This window comes from Uloborus diversus, chromosome 1 (assembly GCF_026930045.1).
Source record: "Uloborus diversus isolate 005 chromosome 1, Udiv.v.3.1, whole genome shotgun sequence".
Lineage (NCBI taxonomy): Eukaryota > Metazoa > Arthropoda > Arachnida > Araneae > Uloboridae > Uloborus > Uloborus diversus.
The window spans coordinates 24,770,029-24,785,483 of record NC_072731.1 but is presented as its reverse complement, the minus strand read 5'-3'; the positions used below and the strand labels follow the sequence as shown (position 1 = coordinate 24,785,483).

Sequence of the window (15,455 nt, the reverse complement as noted above, 5' to 3'; positions counted from 1 at the left end):
CAAATTGAAACCAAAAAAAAAAAAACTCCGCCAAATTTGTCGCCAAGTTGGCGACAAAACTTGGCGACCAAAAGACTGGCGATATATCGCCAAGTGTCCGACAAATTATAACGCCACTTGAGTTTACATCGAAATTAACAATGATTTCCCCCCAAAAAGGTGCAAAAGACCCCCTTAGGAACATCCGAAAGCAACCAAAAGGGGAGGTGCACAACTAGACCCCACTACGAGTCTATGTACCAAATTTCAACTTTCTAGGACATACCATTTTTGAGTTATGCGAGATACATACGCACATACGCACATACGCACATACACACATACGCACATACATACAGACGTCACGAGAAAAGTCGTTGTAATTACCTCGGTGATGGTCAAAATGGATATTTCGCGTGTCTATACATTCTTAGGCACTTTTCCGCATGTGGTCGAATCGAAAAAAAAACTCAACATTCATTTGGGGGTGAGCAAAATGGAAATTAAGGGCGATTTTTGAGTGAAAATTTTTTCGCGAATACAATACTTCCTTTTTTGTAAAAGGAAGTAAAAACGGTGGAAAACAATTTGCGGCCCACCACATGAATTTTCTGCAAGAATTTTTTTTTTCATCATTAACCGTTTTCCTGTTATAAATTTTGAAAACAAAGTCTATTTAGGGACACCTTTATTTTGATCTAGTTGTATAAGTAGTAAATTCAGGTTTTTGGTTTGTGTTTACGCTAGAAATATCTCTAGTTCTCTCAAGAGTGGAAGGGAATTCAAAGGATAAGACTAGAATGCACCAATAGGAAGCCCTCTTTGGACCAAAGAAATTTTAATTAGACGTTCTCTCAAAACCAAAGAAGATAGGGTAGTTGAACGTCTTCTCAAGACCATAGAGGATAACTCAGTCAGAAACAACAAATCTTAGACTGGTGCTTCCAAAGAGGGTTAAATTCAAGATCCACATCTAGATTTACGACGTCTTTTAAGCATAGCAGTCTCGCTGAGCCTTACATATTGGAAAAATTCCGTTATAAAATTATTGACTGCTTTACTGCAAATCGTATAAGATCAACCACTATTTCATTTCATATATTCTTTAAGCTTTGAGGCAGCGTTTAATAACAGTTTTCCCAGATGACTCTCAATGCGAGTAACCAATATATATTTTAGTACCAGGTGCAAGTTAATTTTGATTCGAATCTTTTTTCCCCAGCACTTTTCCTCTCTGCGAGTATCTTAAACGATTCAAATCTGCATCCTGTCAGTTTTATCCACCAGAGCGTCCTTGCGACTGTCCGGTCAAAGCTGGTATTTATGGGGGACAGGGCGTAGAAGTACCCTTTGGAGACACATCTATTTTAACAAGGTTTATCACTAAGGTGAGAAATAAAAATTCTTTTAAGACTTACTATAGTAGGAACATACCTAACCTGGCAGCATTGTGAAGGCTACGCAGATCCTTATCACAACATTGGACGCTGCCAGGTTAGATTTGTGCCAACTATAGTCATAGTACAAGAGCCCAGGGCCGCCAGACCTTACTTATTTTCTGAGTAACTAATTGTGTGGGATAGAATAGAGTTAGTAAGCACTTTGAACATGCGCATGTCTGCTAGATTGGGCCAGTTTACAGGTATCAGGGGTTTAAATGTACGCAAAAAAAAAAAAAAAGAAAAAAGAATATTACCTATTTTCTGAGAGCTGATTTTTATGTATGTTTTACAGAACATTATCGATAATTCATAAAAAATACTGCCAGACACTTCACGGGGGCCGAAGTTGCTGCCAGACGCTCAAAAGTTCGCAAACATAGCGTATGTTTGCCTATTTCATGTCAAGTGAATTAATGCTCCCCACCCGACCATCTCCGATTTGGATGAAATTTCATAGAAGTAGACATGCCTTTGAAGTCAACATATGCAAATTTCCAACTTCAGAGATTCAAATTCTGAGGAGCTAGAATTCCTTAAATGAAGGGTTACAAAGTGGCGGAGCAGTGAAACGAATTGCCATGTCTAGTAGTAGGAGAGTCCAGGGCCGCCAGACCTTAATTATTTTTACTTCCTTTTACAAAAAAGGAAGTATTGTATTCGCGAAAAAATTTTCACTCAAAAATCGCCCTTAATTTCCATTTTGCTCACCCCCAAATGAATGTTGAGTTTTTTTTTCGATTCGACCACATGCGGAAAAGTGCCTAAGAATGTATAGACACGCGAAATATCCATTTTGACCATCACCGAGGTAATTACAACGACTTTTCTCGTGACGTCTGTATGTATGTGCGTATGTGTGTATGTGCGTATGTGCGTATGTGCGTATGTGCGTATGTATCTCGCATAACTCAAAAATGGTATGTCCTAGAAAGTTGCAATTTGGTACATAGACTCGTAGTGGGGTCTAGTTGTGCACCTCCCCTTTTGGTTGCTTTCGGATGTTCCTAAGGGGGTCTTTTGCACCTTTTTGGGGGGAAATCATTGTTAATATCAATGCAAACTTAAGTGGTGTTACAATTTGGCGGACACTTGGCGATATATCGCCAGTTTTTTGGTCGCCAAGTTTTGTCGCCAACTTGGCGGAAAATTTGGCGATTTTTTTTATCTGGTTTTAATTTGGCCATCGTTTTTAATATTTAGAGATTAAACTATTGAATCACATTAAAATTGCCAATAATGGGAAAATGACATTAAAATGGAGTAAAAGGAAGTCATGTGAGGCACACATCAGCTCGTTTGAGTAACTAATCCTGAGTGATAGAGTTTGAATATACGCATGCCTGTTAGCTTGAGCCGGGGCCAGTTTTCAGGTATTATGTTGAATGTGCTCAAAAAAAAAAAAAAAAAAAAAAAAAAAAAAAGGACTTATTTTTTGAAAGCTGATTTTTGTGTATGTTTTACAGAACATTGTCAATAATTAATAAAAAAAAATACTGCCAGACACTTTCCTTGGACAGAAGTTGCTGCAAGATGCCACAAAGCTCGCAAATATAGCGTGTCTATTCCATGTCAAGTAAACTAATGCCCTCCTACGATTACGAGACATGACAATTCGTTTCATAGCTCCGCCATTTTGGAACTCTTCATTTAAAGGATTCTGGATTTTCAGAATTTGGATCTCGGAAGTTGGAAATATGCATATGTTGATTTCAAAGGCATGTCTACACCTCTATAAAATTTCATTCAATTCGGAGATAGTCGGGCGGGGGGGGGGGGAGCATTAATTCACTTGGAATAGAATAGGTAAACATACGCTATTTTTGCGAACTTTTGAGGATCTGGCAGCAACTTCGGCTCACTGGAAGTGTCTGGTAGTATTTTTTTTTTTTATGAATTACCAATGTAAAACATACGTAAAAATCAGCTCTCAGAAAATAAGGAAAGTTCTAATTTTTTTGGGCACATTCAACCCCTGCTAGCAAGCATGCGCATATTCAAAGTGCATACTAACTCTATTCTATCTCCTACAATTAGTTAGAAAATAAGTATGATCTGGCGGGCCTGAACTCTCCGACTATCAGATTTCTTTCTTCACTTTTTCTCCACCAATTTTACCAGTATTGTTAAAAACTGTTTATTATTGCGCATCAACCCTGCGAATTGAAAGCAGGTTCATTTATGGGCATGACCAAATTAGAAAAAGGAGCATGGGTAACGGCCCCTGAACCCAAGTCTGTGTTCAAAGCTTTTTAAAAATACTTTTCAAAACCTTTATTTCCAATTTTCAAGACATTTTGAAACAAAATTTTTTTTAAATGGCACCACTTTGAAGACCGCTTTTTTCACCTTTTCAATTGAAAACGTCCGATTTAGAGTGAGTGAGTTGATACGAAGGGCTGGCGGCAAGAACGTGATAACTTTTGAAAAAATGAATAATGATTTTTTTTCTTCTAAATGTTGCTTTGATGATTGAAATAAACATGATAATGGATTATGTCACTGTCAGAAAAACTTGTCTGGTTTTAGCATTGCAGAATATAGAATGTATAATATCTGTAAAAAAATTTGTAGAATTTTTTTCAAAAGTTGGAAATTGGCCTACCGGAAAAAAAAAAACCTCATGTGCCATATCACATTCTTGCCCCGAGCCCTTCATACGTTTCGTTCATTGTAAACTATAGTTCAATTATGGACAGAAACAAGATGATGTGTGCATCACATGACTTCCTTTTACTCCAATTAAATGTCATTTCCCCATTACTGGCAATTTTAATGTGATTCATATGTCACACACACATATGAAACACATGTTCATATGAGACACATTAAATCATATATAATGTGATTTAATGTGTTTCTCTAAATATCACCAACAGTGGCCAAATTAAAACCAAATTTAACATTAAAAAAAAATCGCCCCCAAAAAAAAAAAAAAAAAAAAAAACAACTTGGAGACCAAAAGACTGGTGATATATCGCCAAGTGTCAGCCAAATTATAACACCACTTGAGTTTACATCGAAATTAACAATGATTCTCCACCCCCCCAAAAAAGGGGCAAAAGAGCACTTTAGAAGCACTCGAACGCAACCAAAAGGGAGAGGTGCACAACTAAACCCCACTAGGAGTCTACGTAACAAATTTTAACTTTCTAAGACTTACCGTTCTTGAGTTATGCGACATACATCCGCACATACACACATATATACATACGTACATACAGACGTCATGACAAAATTCGTTGTAATTTACTCGGGAATCGTCAAAATGGATATTTTGCGTGTCTATACGTTCTTAGGCACTTATCCACGTGTGATCGAGTCGAAAAAAAAAAAAAAAAACCCTCAATATTCATTCGGGGGTAAGTAAAATGGAAATTAAGGTCGATTTTTGAGTGAAAATTTTTTCGCGTATTCAATACTTCCTTTTTTGCAAAAGAAAGTAAAACGAGCTGATGTGTGCCTCACATGACTTCCTTTTACTCCATTTTAATGTCATTTTCCCATTATTGGCAATTTTAATGTGATTCAATAGTTTAATCTCTAAATATTAAAAACGATGGCCAAATTAAAACCAGATAAAAAAAAATCGCCAAATTTTCCGCCAAGTTGGCGACAAAACTTGGCGACCAAAAGACTGGCGATATATCGCCAAGTGTCCGCCAAATTGTAACACCACTTAAGTTTGCATTGATATTAACAATGATTTCCCCCCAAAAAGGTGCAAAAGACCCCCTTAGGAACATCCGAAAGCAACCAAAAGGGGAGGTGCACAACTAGACCCCACTACGAGTCTATGTACCAAATTTCAACTTTCTAGGACATACCATTTTTGAGTTATGCGAGATACATACGCACATACGCACATACGCACATACACACATACGCACATACATACAGACGTCACGAGAAAAGTCGTTGTAATTACCTCGGTGATGGTCAAAATGGATATTTCGCGTGTCTATACATTCTTAGGCACTTTTCCGCATGTGGTCGAATCGAAAAAAAAAACTCAACATTCATTTGGGGGTGAGCAAAATGGAAATTAAGGGCGATTTTTGAGTGAAAATTTTTTCGCGAATACAATACTTCCTTTTTTGTAAAAGGAAGTAAAAACATAGTCCCCTGACTTTACACAACCACCTTCCTCAGTCTGTAGCTTCAGACGAAGGAAAAGAAAAAACAAACAATAGTGCTGAGGTGTCAACAACAAAAAAAAAAAAAAAAAACACATGTTTTGTGTTAGAGTAATTTTATTATCATAGTCGTACTAAAACCTTACAATTCGAAGACCCTTTTTTTTTTTTTTTGCTTCCAGTAATAGATTAAAAGCATGATTTCCTTTTTTGGAAAATGCTTTAAATTTTTTTGCATCAAAAGTGAAATTGTCGCCTTTCAAAAAGTGCCGCCCGGGGCGGACCGCCCCCCCCCCCCCCGCCCCTCCCTAGCTACGCCACTGCTGCTAGGGGTACTACTATAAAACTGAACCAATTAGTAGACAATCGTAATTTCTTATAAACATACATAACATATTGAGTAAGACTGAAAATAAGATGAAAAGCTGACATTGTTACAAAAACAAAGAAGTATAATAAGGCCGTGCGGTCAAATTTGGTAGGCCTTATTAGCCGCTGACTTCATTCGGATGGCGTCGATGATGGTAGAGCATAAGGCTCTTTTGATCAGTCTCAATAGGATTATGCTTAAAATTTAAATATAGCCAGATAGGAAGTACGCCCAAAGGCTTTCCTATTGGCTCACTTCAGATCGCGGGTTAGGCCCACATCATCTAAGAAAAGTATTTTTAATAATTAATTTCATTATTAAGTGGCAAAGTAAGTTACAGTGACAATAATTAACCAAGAATGGAAAAACTTAAGAGATTGTGATGTAACTTCATCTGTAGCAGTGAAATTTCTAATTAAGGAGTATATGAGAGGCTAGAGGCGCGCTCATTGGACGAACATTCAATCCGCCGCTAAGTCACGCCTAAGAATGAAAAATGTGAACAGAAATCAGTTGAAAATAAATTTCAACTAATTTCTAAGTTCATTCAGCAGTTTTTATAAGGTTTCAGTAAGTACGTCAAAAACATTATAACTCATTTTTGTTGTTACAGGTGGTTCCTGTAGTTTAATTTTACACGATTTTGTTTTTTCTTCAAATTTGTGAACTTCATTATTTTTATTTCTTAGATTTCCATTTTTTTTTTAAGTCGAGTAGAAATAGTCGCTTTGCGGCAATCAGAAATTTTATGTTGGCCGGCACAAGCCAAACAATTTGGCGGGCGGGCACAACTAAATGAAGAGTGATTATATTGTTGGCAGTTCGAACACTGAATCAATTCTTTTTTCCTCAGTGGTTCAAGTGAAATTTTAAGATTTCCTAATTTCTCAAGAGTACAGATTCTTGAGTTTTCCTCATTATCTTGAAGATAAATTAGAAACAGCGGCAATTTGGTCTTAATTTGACCGACTTTATGCAGCTGCGTCATGTGCTGGGGATTGAACCCTTCAGTTTCAATAGTTTCGTGGAGCAATTCGAGATCTGTGCTGACAGGCAGACCCCGAATCACAACTTTGATTTGTTTTTCATGTGAGAGTCTCAATGAGTTGTTTCCAATGAAATTTTCATCAAGATAGTTTTTTAGTTTTTTATGGGCATCGAAATTCGGTAAAATGCACATAATTTTGTCATTTTTAATTTTCCCGGTTACAGTTAAACCGGCAACTTCAAAATAAAGCTTTAAATGACTAGCAAAGTCATTATTCCGTCGACTCAAATTGAGGGAACTTTTTTCTTCTTCATTTTATGACTTTTCACCGTTTTAAATTCAGTTTCATCATTAGATTATGCAGATTTAGTCACCAGGAACAAGCTTCATTGTCAGTCTCAATCTGGCTAATTGAGTCGTTTGGTGAAACAACATCTTTATGAAGCTCAGAACCAGATTTTTTTTGTTTTATTGTGTTCTCATCATCAATAGTATCATGAACAACAGTTTTATGAATGAAAACACTATTAGCAGTAGGTTTTTTGTTCTTTTTCTTCCTGCTTTTATTTGCTCGCTTCTCATTGGTCGATGAGAGCTCAGTTTCAATTTCGTTAATTACCGTTAAATTTTGGTCAGATTCATTTTAATTTCAATTTTACACATACTAATGCTGTTATTAACATCAAACAACTGAGTATTTGTTTCAGAATCACATAGTTAGCCGCTGACATCGTGCATAAAGATATACACAAAAGTACTACATTATTCAGGCATATACATTATTCAGGCACGACGCAAGACTCCCCTTATAGACCAAGAGCTGACCCCCGAAAACGCGATTTATCTCTTTTATGGCTTGTGTCCGGTTAAAATAATAAAAAAAATGCAATTCAAAACTTTGGCTCGAATCCCCCCCACTAATTTTGGGTCACACGGCTGCGTGGGTGGATGAAAGGTCAAAAAAACGAAAAATATCAAAGTGATGAGTTAAATGGCTAAAAACTATATAATAGCATTAAATTAATAAGAAAACACCCGTAGCGAATTCCCCCCCCCCCAGCTATGTTGGGGCGAACGTGGTGCCCCCCAGGGGTAAAGTATCGATTATTAAACTTAAAAAAAATGATCACTTTCGTGGGGGGGGGGGGGAATTTTACAGGGTATTAGTTTCATTATTTTGATTGCCAAAAAAAATTCCCCCCCCCCAGTAACTATGGGTCAATTTGTCAAAAAAAATTTTTTTTGTTCCTCTTTATTTGGTTCAAGTCGAGTATCATTCGAACTTACGCATGACTGTTTAAGTTGCAAAAACCCCCCCCCCCCCCAAAGTTTGAACGTTTTTTCATTAAAAAAAAACTCGTAGCAATCCCCCCCCCACACCAATGGAGGGGGTTGCTACGCGGTGCGCAGTTTTACAACGTGGTGCCCCCCCCCCCACGGGTGAATTGTCGATTGATTAAATTAAAAATAAATGATCACTTTCGTGGAGGGAATTTTACAGAGTATACATTTAATTGCAAAACAAAATATCTCCTCCCCAGCAATTATAAGTCTACTAGCTGCATTGCCAGGCGTTGCACGGTCTACCTCAAAAATGTACGTGTATTCGGCGTTCCAAGCATTTTATACAATTATATAAATTTTCTCGCTTTCATTACATTTCTTATTGCTGCTCCACTCCTATTAGTCAAAGCGCAATGTTATATAGCCTATAGCCTTCTCAATAAATGGACTATTCAACACAAAATGAATTTTTCAGTTCGAACTCGTCGTCCCTGTAGACCAAGAGCTGAGCCCCCAAAACACGGTTTATCTGTTTTATGGCGGGTGGCCGGTTAAAATAATAAAAAAATGTGATTAAAAATTTTGGCTCTAATCCCCCCCCCCCTTCCGCCCACTATTTTCGGGTCACACGCTGCATGGGTGGATGAAAGGTCAAAATAAAAGAAAAATATTAACATAAGTGAAATGGCTAAAAATTATATAATAACATTAAATTAATTAAAAAAAACCACGTAGCAAATCTCCCCTCCAGCTATGTTGGGGCGAATGTGGGACCCCCCCCCCCCAGAAGTGAATATCGATCGTTAAAATTAAAAAAAAAATCACTTTCGTGGGGTTGGGGAACTTTACAGGGTATTTGTTTCATTATTTTGATTTCCAAAAAATCTCCCCCCCCCCCCAGTAACTATGGGTAAATTTGTCAAAAAAAAAAAGTTTTTTGTTTCTCTTTATTTGGTCCGAGTCCAGTACTATTCGAACTTTCCCATGACCTCTTAAATTGTAAAAAACAATTGCAATTACTTATTCGGTAAAAAAAAACACGTAGAAAATCCCCCCCCCCAGCTATGTTAGGGCGAACTTGTTGCCCCCCAGGAGTGAATTATCGATTGATGAAATAAAAAAAAAAGATTACTTTCGTAGAGAGGAGGGATTTTCTCAGAGTTTACATTTGATTGTAGCAGGAAAAAAACTCCCCCCCCCAAAAAAAAAATGTTTTTAATTTAAATTAGAAATTTTGAAATATTTTTCAAAATGAAAGGAAGCAATTCAGCGTCCGTACATCTGCTTCTACCATTGTGTGCTCAGCATGAAAAGAATGAAGGGGAAAGTATACGCCTGTTATGATTTCTTCTTGCTGTTTCGAGGGCAGTTTCGTCAGTGATCAACTGTAGCCAACACAGTGAAGCAGGGTTGGCCGGATTGGACCCGATTGGGTTGGACCCAATGGGTTTTTTTGAAAAAACCCATTTAAAAAAACCCATTATTTAGCCCACTTTTGGGTTTTTTTTTTAATTTTTTGAGAAGTTTTTTTAAAAAGTAATTAATTTAAATACTTTTACAATTTAAACTTCTATTTTGTTTGTTCTTCACCACAGATAATGGACATAAAAAATGAATTTTGAACTTTAATAGTATTTCTTAACTCTTAACGGCATTAAAAATACTTCAAAGATTTAAAAAATATATATTTAACTTTTATCTTTAACTGGTCAATAAATAACTCAAATTATCTTGACTAAGTCCTGTTACATCTGGTTTTCTCAATATTTGTAGATTGTACAGAGGAAACTACTCTAGCTAAAAGGCTTTCATGTGAATTATTTTCTGCAACCCGACACGTCACAAATTTCGAATTAACAAGTTATATTTTTTTTAGAAATTAACAGGTTTTACAAATGGTCGGACAGAAAACAGAATAGGATGTACAGTATTTTCATTATCTTACAAAAAAAGTTTAATATTTCTTAATCTGTACACAGAAATAGAAAAACAGGCAACATAAAATTCAAAGAAATATCTTGATTAAGCTGGAATTCAGTAAATAGGGATTTAAACTACTTGAGGTTCTACAGTAGTTTTGCATAAAAAAAAGGAATACAATAAAGTAAAATGCAAAAAAAAAAAAAAAGTAATTAAAAACGAACAATAGATTTTATCACTCAAGAAGTAATTTTGCCTTAACTGTTGGTAATCATGGAAACTAAAAAATCTGAAACTTCACCATTCTTGGGTTTTGTCGTCTTTCATACTCTTCTTCAGAAAATGCTGAATTTTAACTAGTTTTCCAGCTTTTTTTACCCCAAGACAATTCTTGTGCTTTGTTCATATACTTTGCTACAATATGCTACAAGTACCCTACATTTTCCCTAAAAAAATGAGAAAAAAAACCCACATTTCTTTTAAAAAACCCAGCTTTAGTTGGTTTTTTTGGGTTTTATTTAAAAAAACCCAAAAAACCCTGGGTCCATGGGCTTTTTTGAAAAAACCCGGGTTTTTGCCAACCCTGCAGTGAAGTCGTTATAGCTGTTGGTTTTTCTTTTCGGAGCACGCTGTACCGCATCCTTAAACTGAAAACGTAAAAAAAATCCTTTTTTCAAAAACATATTTTGATGTTTTTATATTATGAGTGTTTTAAAGGGTAATTTTAAGTGTAGCCAGCCACCAGATAAAAGATAATGTTTTGACAGAAACTTTATTTGAAGGAATAAAAGTTTCAAAGATTCAAAAACACTGAAAACTGAAATTCCGTGATTTAGATTTTTCCGAGTTCTTAACAGAAGCAGATTTATATCATCGAGATTGCAGGAACATTTTTATCAAACTAAATAGACACTATCACAACCAATATGCTGAAGGTAAATAAATCTATATGAATTTCCAAATTATTATTTTAAAAATTCATTTAATGCATCGGATTAACGCATTAACATTTACAAGTAAAAAAGTCGTTATTGCAATTTTAACATAAAATCACTTTTGTTTGTGAAATAAACTCATAATTACTGGGGTAGGGGGAGATTTTTTTTTTTTTTTTTTGCAATTAAAACAATTAAATGTATACTCTAGAGATAATATACTAAATTATCTTTTATCTGGTGGCTGGCTACACTTAAAATTACCCTTTAAAACACTCATAATATAAAAACATCAAAATATATTTTTGAAAAAAGGATTTTTTTTACGTTTTCAGTTTAAGGATGCGGTACAGCGTGCTCCGAAAAGAAAAACAAACAGCTATAACGACTTCACTGTGTTGGCTACAGTTGATCACTGACGAAACTGCCCTCGAAACAGCAAGAAGAAATCATCACAGGCGTATACTTTCCCCTTCATTCTTTTCATGCTGAGCACACAATGGTAGAAGCAGATGTACGGACGCTGAATTGCTTCCTTTCATTTTGAAAAATATTTCAAAATTTCTAATTTAAATTAAAAACATTTTTTTTTTTGGGGGGGGGGGGGATTTTTTTTCCTGCTACAATCAAATGTAAACTCTGAGAAAATCCCTCCTCTCTACGAAAGTAATCTTTTTTTTTTATTTAATCAATCGATAATTCACTCCTGGGGGGCAACAAGTTCGCCCTAACAAGCTGGGGGGGGGGGATTTTCTACGTGTTTTTTTTTTACCGAATAAATAATTGCAATTGTTTTTTACAATTTAAGAGGTCATGGGAAAGTTCGAATAGTACTGGACTCGGACCAAATAAAGAGAAACAAAAAACTTTTTTTTTGACAAATTTACCCATAGTTACTGGGGGGGGGGGAGATTTTTTGGAAATCAAAATAATGAAACAAATACCCTGTAAAGTTCCCCAACCCCAAGAAAGTGATTTTTTTTTTTTAATTTTAACGATCGATATTCACTTCTGGGGGGGGGGGGTCCCACATTCGCCCCAACATAGCTGGAGGGGAGATTTGCTACGTGGTTTTTTTTAATTAATTTAATGTTATTATATAATTTTTAGCCATTTCACTTATGTTAATATTTTTCTTTTATTTTGACCTTTCATCCACCCATGCAGGAGCTGAACTTGACATATTTTAGCATTCCTTCCCCCTACCCCCCTCTCGTTTGTTGTTTGTAGCCACACTTTTAGGTTTTCAAGCACTAGAAAATGAAATTTATTTTTTCAAGTACTTTTTTTTTTTTATGGAATGAATCCTGCAATTTTCCGGGAATTGGGGGCCCTAACAAAGCGGGGGACCTAAGCTATAGTTTGCTTAGTTTATACGTAAATCCGGCTCTGTATGTAAACAAACCTCATTTTCCCATACATATAATTAAATTTAGTTTTGCTTTTGTTTTAATAAAACACTAGGGATATCTTAAGTTATAATTTTAGACTCAACTGAAACTATGTTTTTCACAACATAATTCAAAATATAGTTCATGATTTTGATAACTTTTCAAACACTGATTTCGACTGCCTTTTAAAGCAATCAAGATTTCTCATCTATTTCACTGTGGATATTTATTTCTACGTGACTGGTAGCTAGAGTGATACCTGCTGATCTTTAGACGGAAAAATGATTTTCAAAATTCATGCCTCTGACAACAAGTATTATGGTCTGCTTTTTCCGCCAGGGGCGCAAAAACTTATTTATTTTTGAAATTTATTTTTATTTATTTATTTACTTATTTAATGGATATTTCTTACGGATACATTACTCCTTTTACTCTAGTGATTTTTTTTTTTTTTTTTTTTTTTGTACGTTTTCCTGAAGCATTACATGACTTTAAACGCGTAGATACGGTAATTATGAATTATTATTCTTCATATCTAGCTTTTTCCTATACTGAGGTTTTTTTTTTTTTTTTTTTTTGTAGCAAAGATGATTAAATGTAGTCCTTTAGAACACGTTTTTTATTTTCAGTTTATCAGCTTCATTTTGTCAATGTCAACTATTTATTTTAAAATAGCTTTTTTTTTTTTTAATGCAACTTTTTTTTTTCTGCAAGTATATTTTATTCAATACTAGTGGCACCCGCACGGCTTTGCCCGTAGTAAAAAAACGAAAAGATCATTTGGTTCGCCTGATGATGAAATTCTCGCCAATTTGCTATGTTCTTGCCAATTTCCTATGATTTCCATGTTACGGTTCCACGCTATGATCATTTGGTAATTTACTCGTCCAACGTTGTGATAATTCGCTCAGTGAAAATTTCTTAAAATTGGAATAAAAAAAGAACAAAATCGAATTTTCGAAAAATCGCTTCGAGGTGCACACCCCCATGCTTTAATTCTGTGCCAAATTTCGTGAAAATCAGCCGAACAGTCTAGGCACTATGCGCGTCACAGAGATCCTGACAGACAGAGAGAGTTCCGGACAGAGAGACTTTCAGCTTTATTATTAGTAAAGATTACAATTGTGCGCAGTTCTCTCATAGGTAATTTATTTTAAGAAAATCACTTCATGTATTACATGTGTAAATTTTTAAATAATTGCGCATTATGAGTGTTCTTTTAACATGTGAATAAAAAATTCCGAAAACATTGAACACATTTTATTCAAAACCATTACTTTTTGAAAAACGGAGTAATCAAGAAAAGAGCATAAAAATTCGGGGGAGGGGGGAAATGTACGCTTCAAATAAATAAATTTATAAAATAAATAAATAATAACAATAATAATAATTTTATTTGTCAGCCGCTGATTTATTTATTTATTTATGTTTTTCAATTTATTTACAATTTTTGTATTCTAAAATTAATTTATAACCGATATTTTTGATCGAATGGAACATGAGTGAAAAAAAAAAATGTATTAATTTTCCTCGCAATTTCAGATGCAGTTCTAGTCATGTGCATTTATTAAAAAGTATAAACACCCAAGGGCGCTCATATGCAAAATTTTAAGGGGAGGCTCAGACATTTTCCCCGTGATTTAGCAGAATATTTTCCCCATAGAAACTGATTTCAGTACAGATCAGAAATATTAAAATTTGACACTTTTAATAAATTATTCATAATGGCTGGAGAAGAAATGTTTTTACATTTTTGCAAAGAAAAAAGTACAGAAAGCAAGAAAGTTCTAAATTCTAAGGGGGGGTTGAGCCCCCCCTTAGCTCATGTAGGGGCGCTCATGTAGGGGGGGGCTTGAGCCCCCCCCTACATGAGCGCCCTTGTAAACACCATAAGAGATGATTAAAACGACGAGGTATAGCTCAAGACAGTCACACTAAAAAAATAACAAAAAATTGAACTTTTTTTTTATTTTACGAAGTTTTCAGGAATAAAGTATAAATTTCAAAAAAAGAATTAAATTTAAAGACATCAAAAGAAAAATTAAAAAATTTTTACATATTAATGGATCAAACTGTGGGTCATATTTAAGAATCTAGGGAAATGTTACGATAATAATGAATATGAAACGTAAGATCACTTATGGTAATTTCATCTTTTGAAATCATAGTAAATTAAATGTATGAATAAAATATTGTATTTTATTCCTACGAGTGGTACTGTTTCCTCCCTTTCAATACCTATTTTATTAGTAGCCCGTTTGATACAAATTTTCATTTTTCCATTATTTGTCCCGGTCCCAATTATTTTCCGAAAAAGGTTCTGCTGTATATCTTGCTTCCGTTATTTCCACGGTGCACGGCAGTAAAAACAACACAAACCTCGTTTGAGTTATCCAAGAAGCACACAACCCATCAATCCCACATCCCCCATTCACAGAAACAGATGACTGGAGTGGTTCGGAAAGAAATAAAACTGCCCTCACCTGCCAAGCTGATGCAGAAAATCAGCAGGAAAAACATCCGAGAGGACATGCCGGTGATTTTTCTAGTTTTTTGTTTTCAAACAGGGTGGCAGACGCAAGGAAAACCGCACCATTTTAAAAGAACGGCCGCCGTAGCGGGCCATAGTGGAGACTGTCATGGCGGCCTCCGCCTTGTTTTCTTTCGGAATCGTCTGCTGACAGTCTTCCCGGCATGCGCTGCGAGACGATCTGTATTCATCCGCGGAGCCTGCTTCTGCGGCAATGGCTTCCGGTGTTCGGCCGGTGGGGCAGGGGTAGGAGTGGGGGCCCCTTTGTGTCCCGTTAATTGAATTAGTTACGGTTGGGGATACTGAAAAGTCCGCTCTCTTTGTTTGTGAATTTAGAAGAAAAGAAGATTTGGTTTCGGAAAAAAATAATGAAGGAAAACAAATTGTGTTTAAATATTTATTAAACTTTCTTTTATGGAACAAGATAAAAAAAAAATCTTCCGAAAATGAAAAAAAAAAAAAAAATCGCGTGGGGAAAAAAAC

At 35.4% G+C, this 15,455-nt stretch overlaps 1 protein-coding gene across 1 annotated transcript in view; it reads right to left on the bottom strand.

Annotated features, from left to right (window-relative positions):
* The window catches only part of LOC129228435 (transmembrane protein 132E-like), a 100,402-nt gene extending 85,347 nt beyond the window's left edge, over positions 1-15,055 (bottom strand). The window contains exon 1 of the mRNA XM_054863119.1: positions 14,926-15,055. Within this exon, the coding sequence (XP_054719094.1) occupies positions 14,926-14,974 (49 nt within the window). The 5' untranslated portion in view covers positions 14,975-15,055. The remainder of the gene's footprint in view (positions 1-14,925) is intronic.
* Between the last annotated feature and the right edge of the window lie 400 nt (positions 15,056-15,455).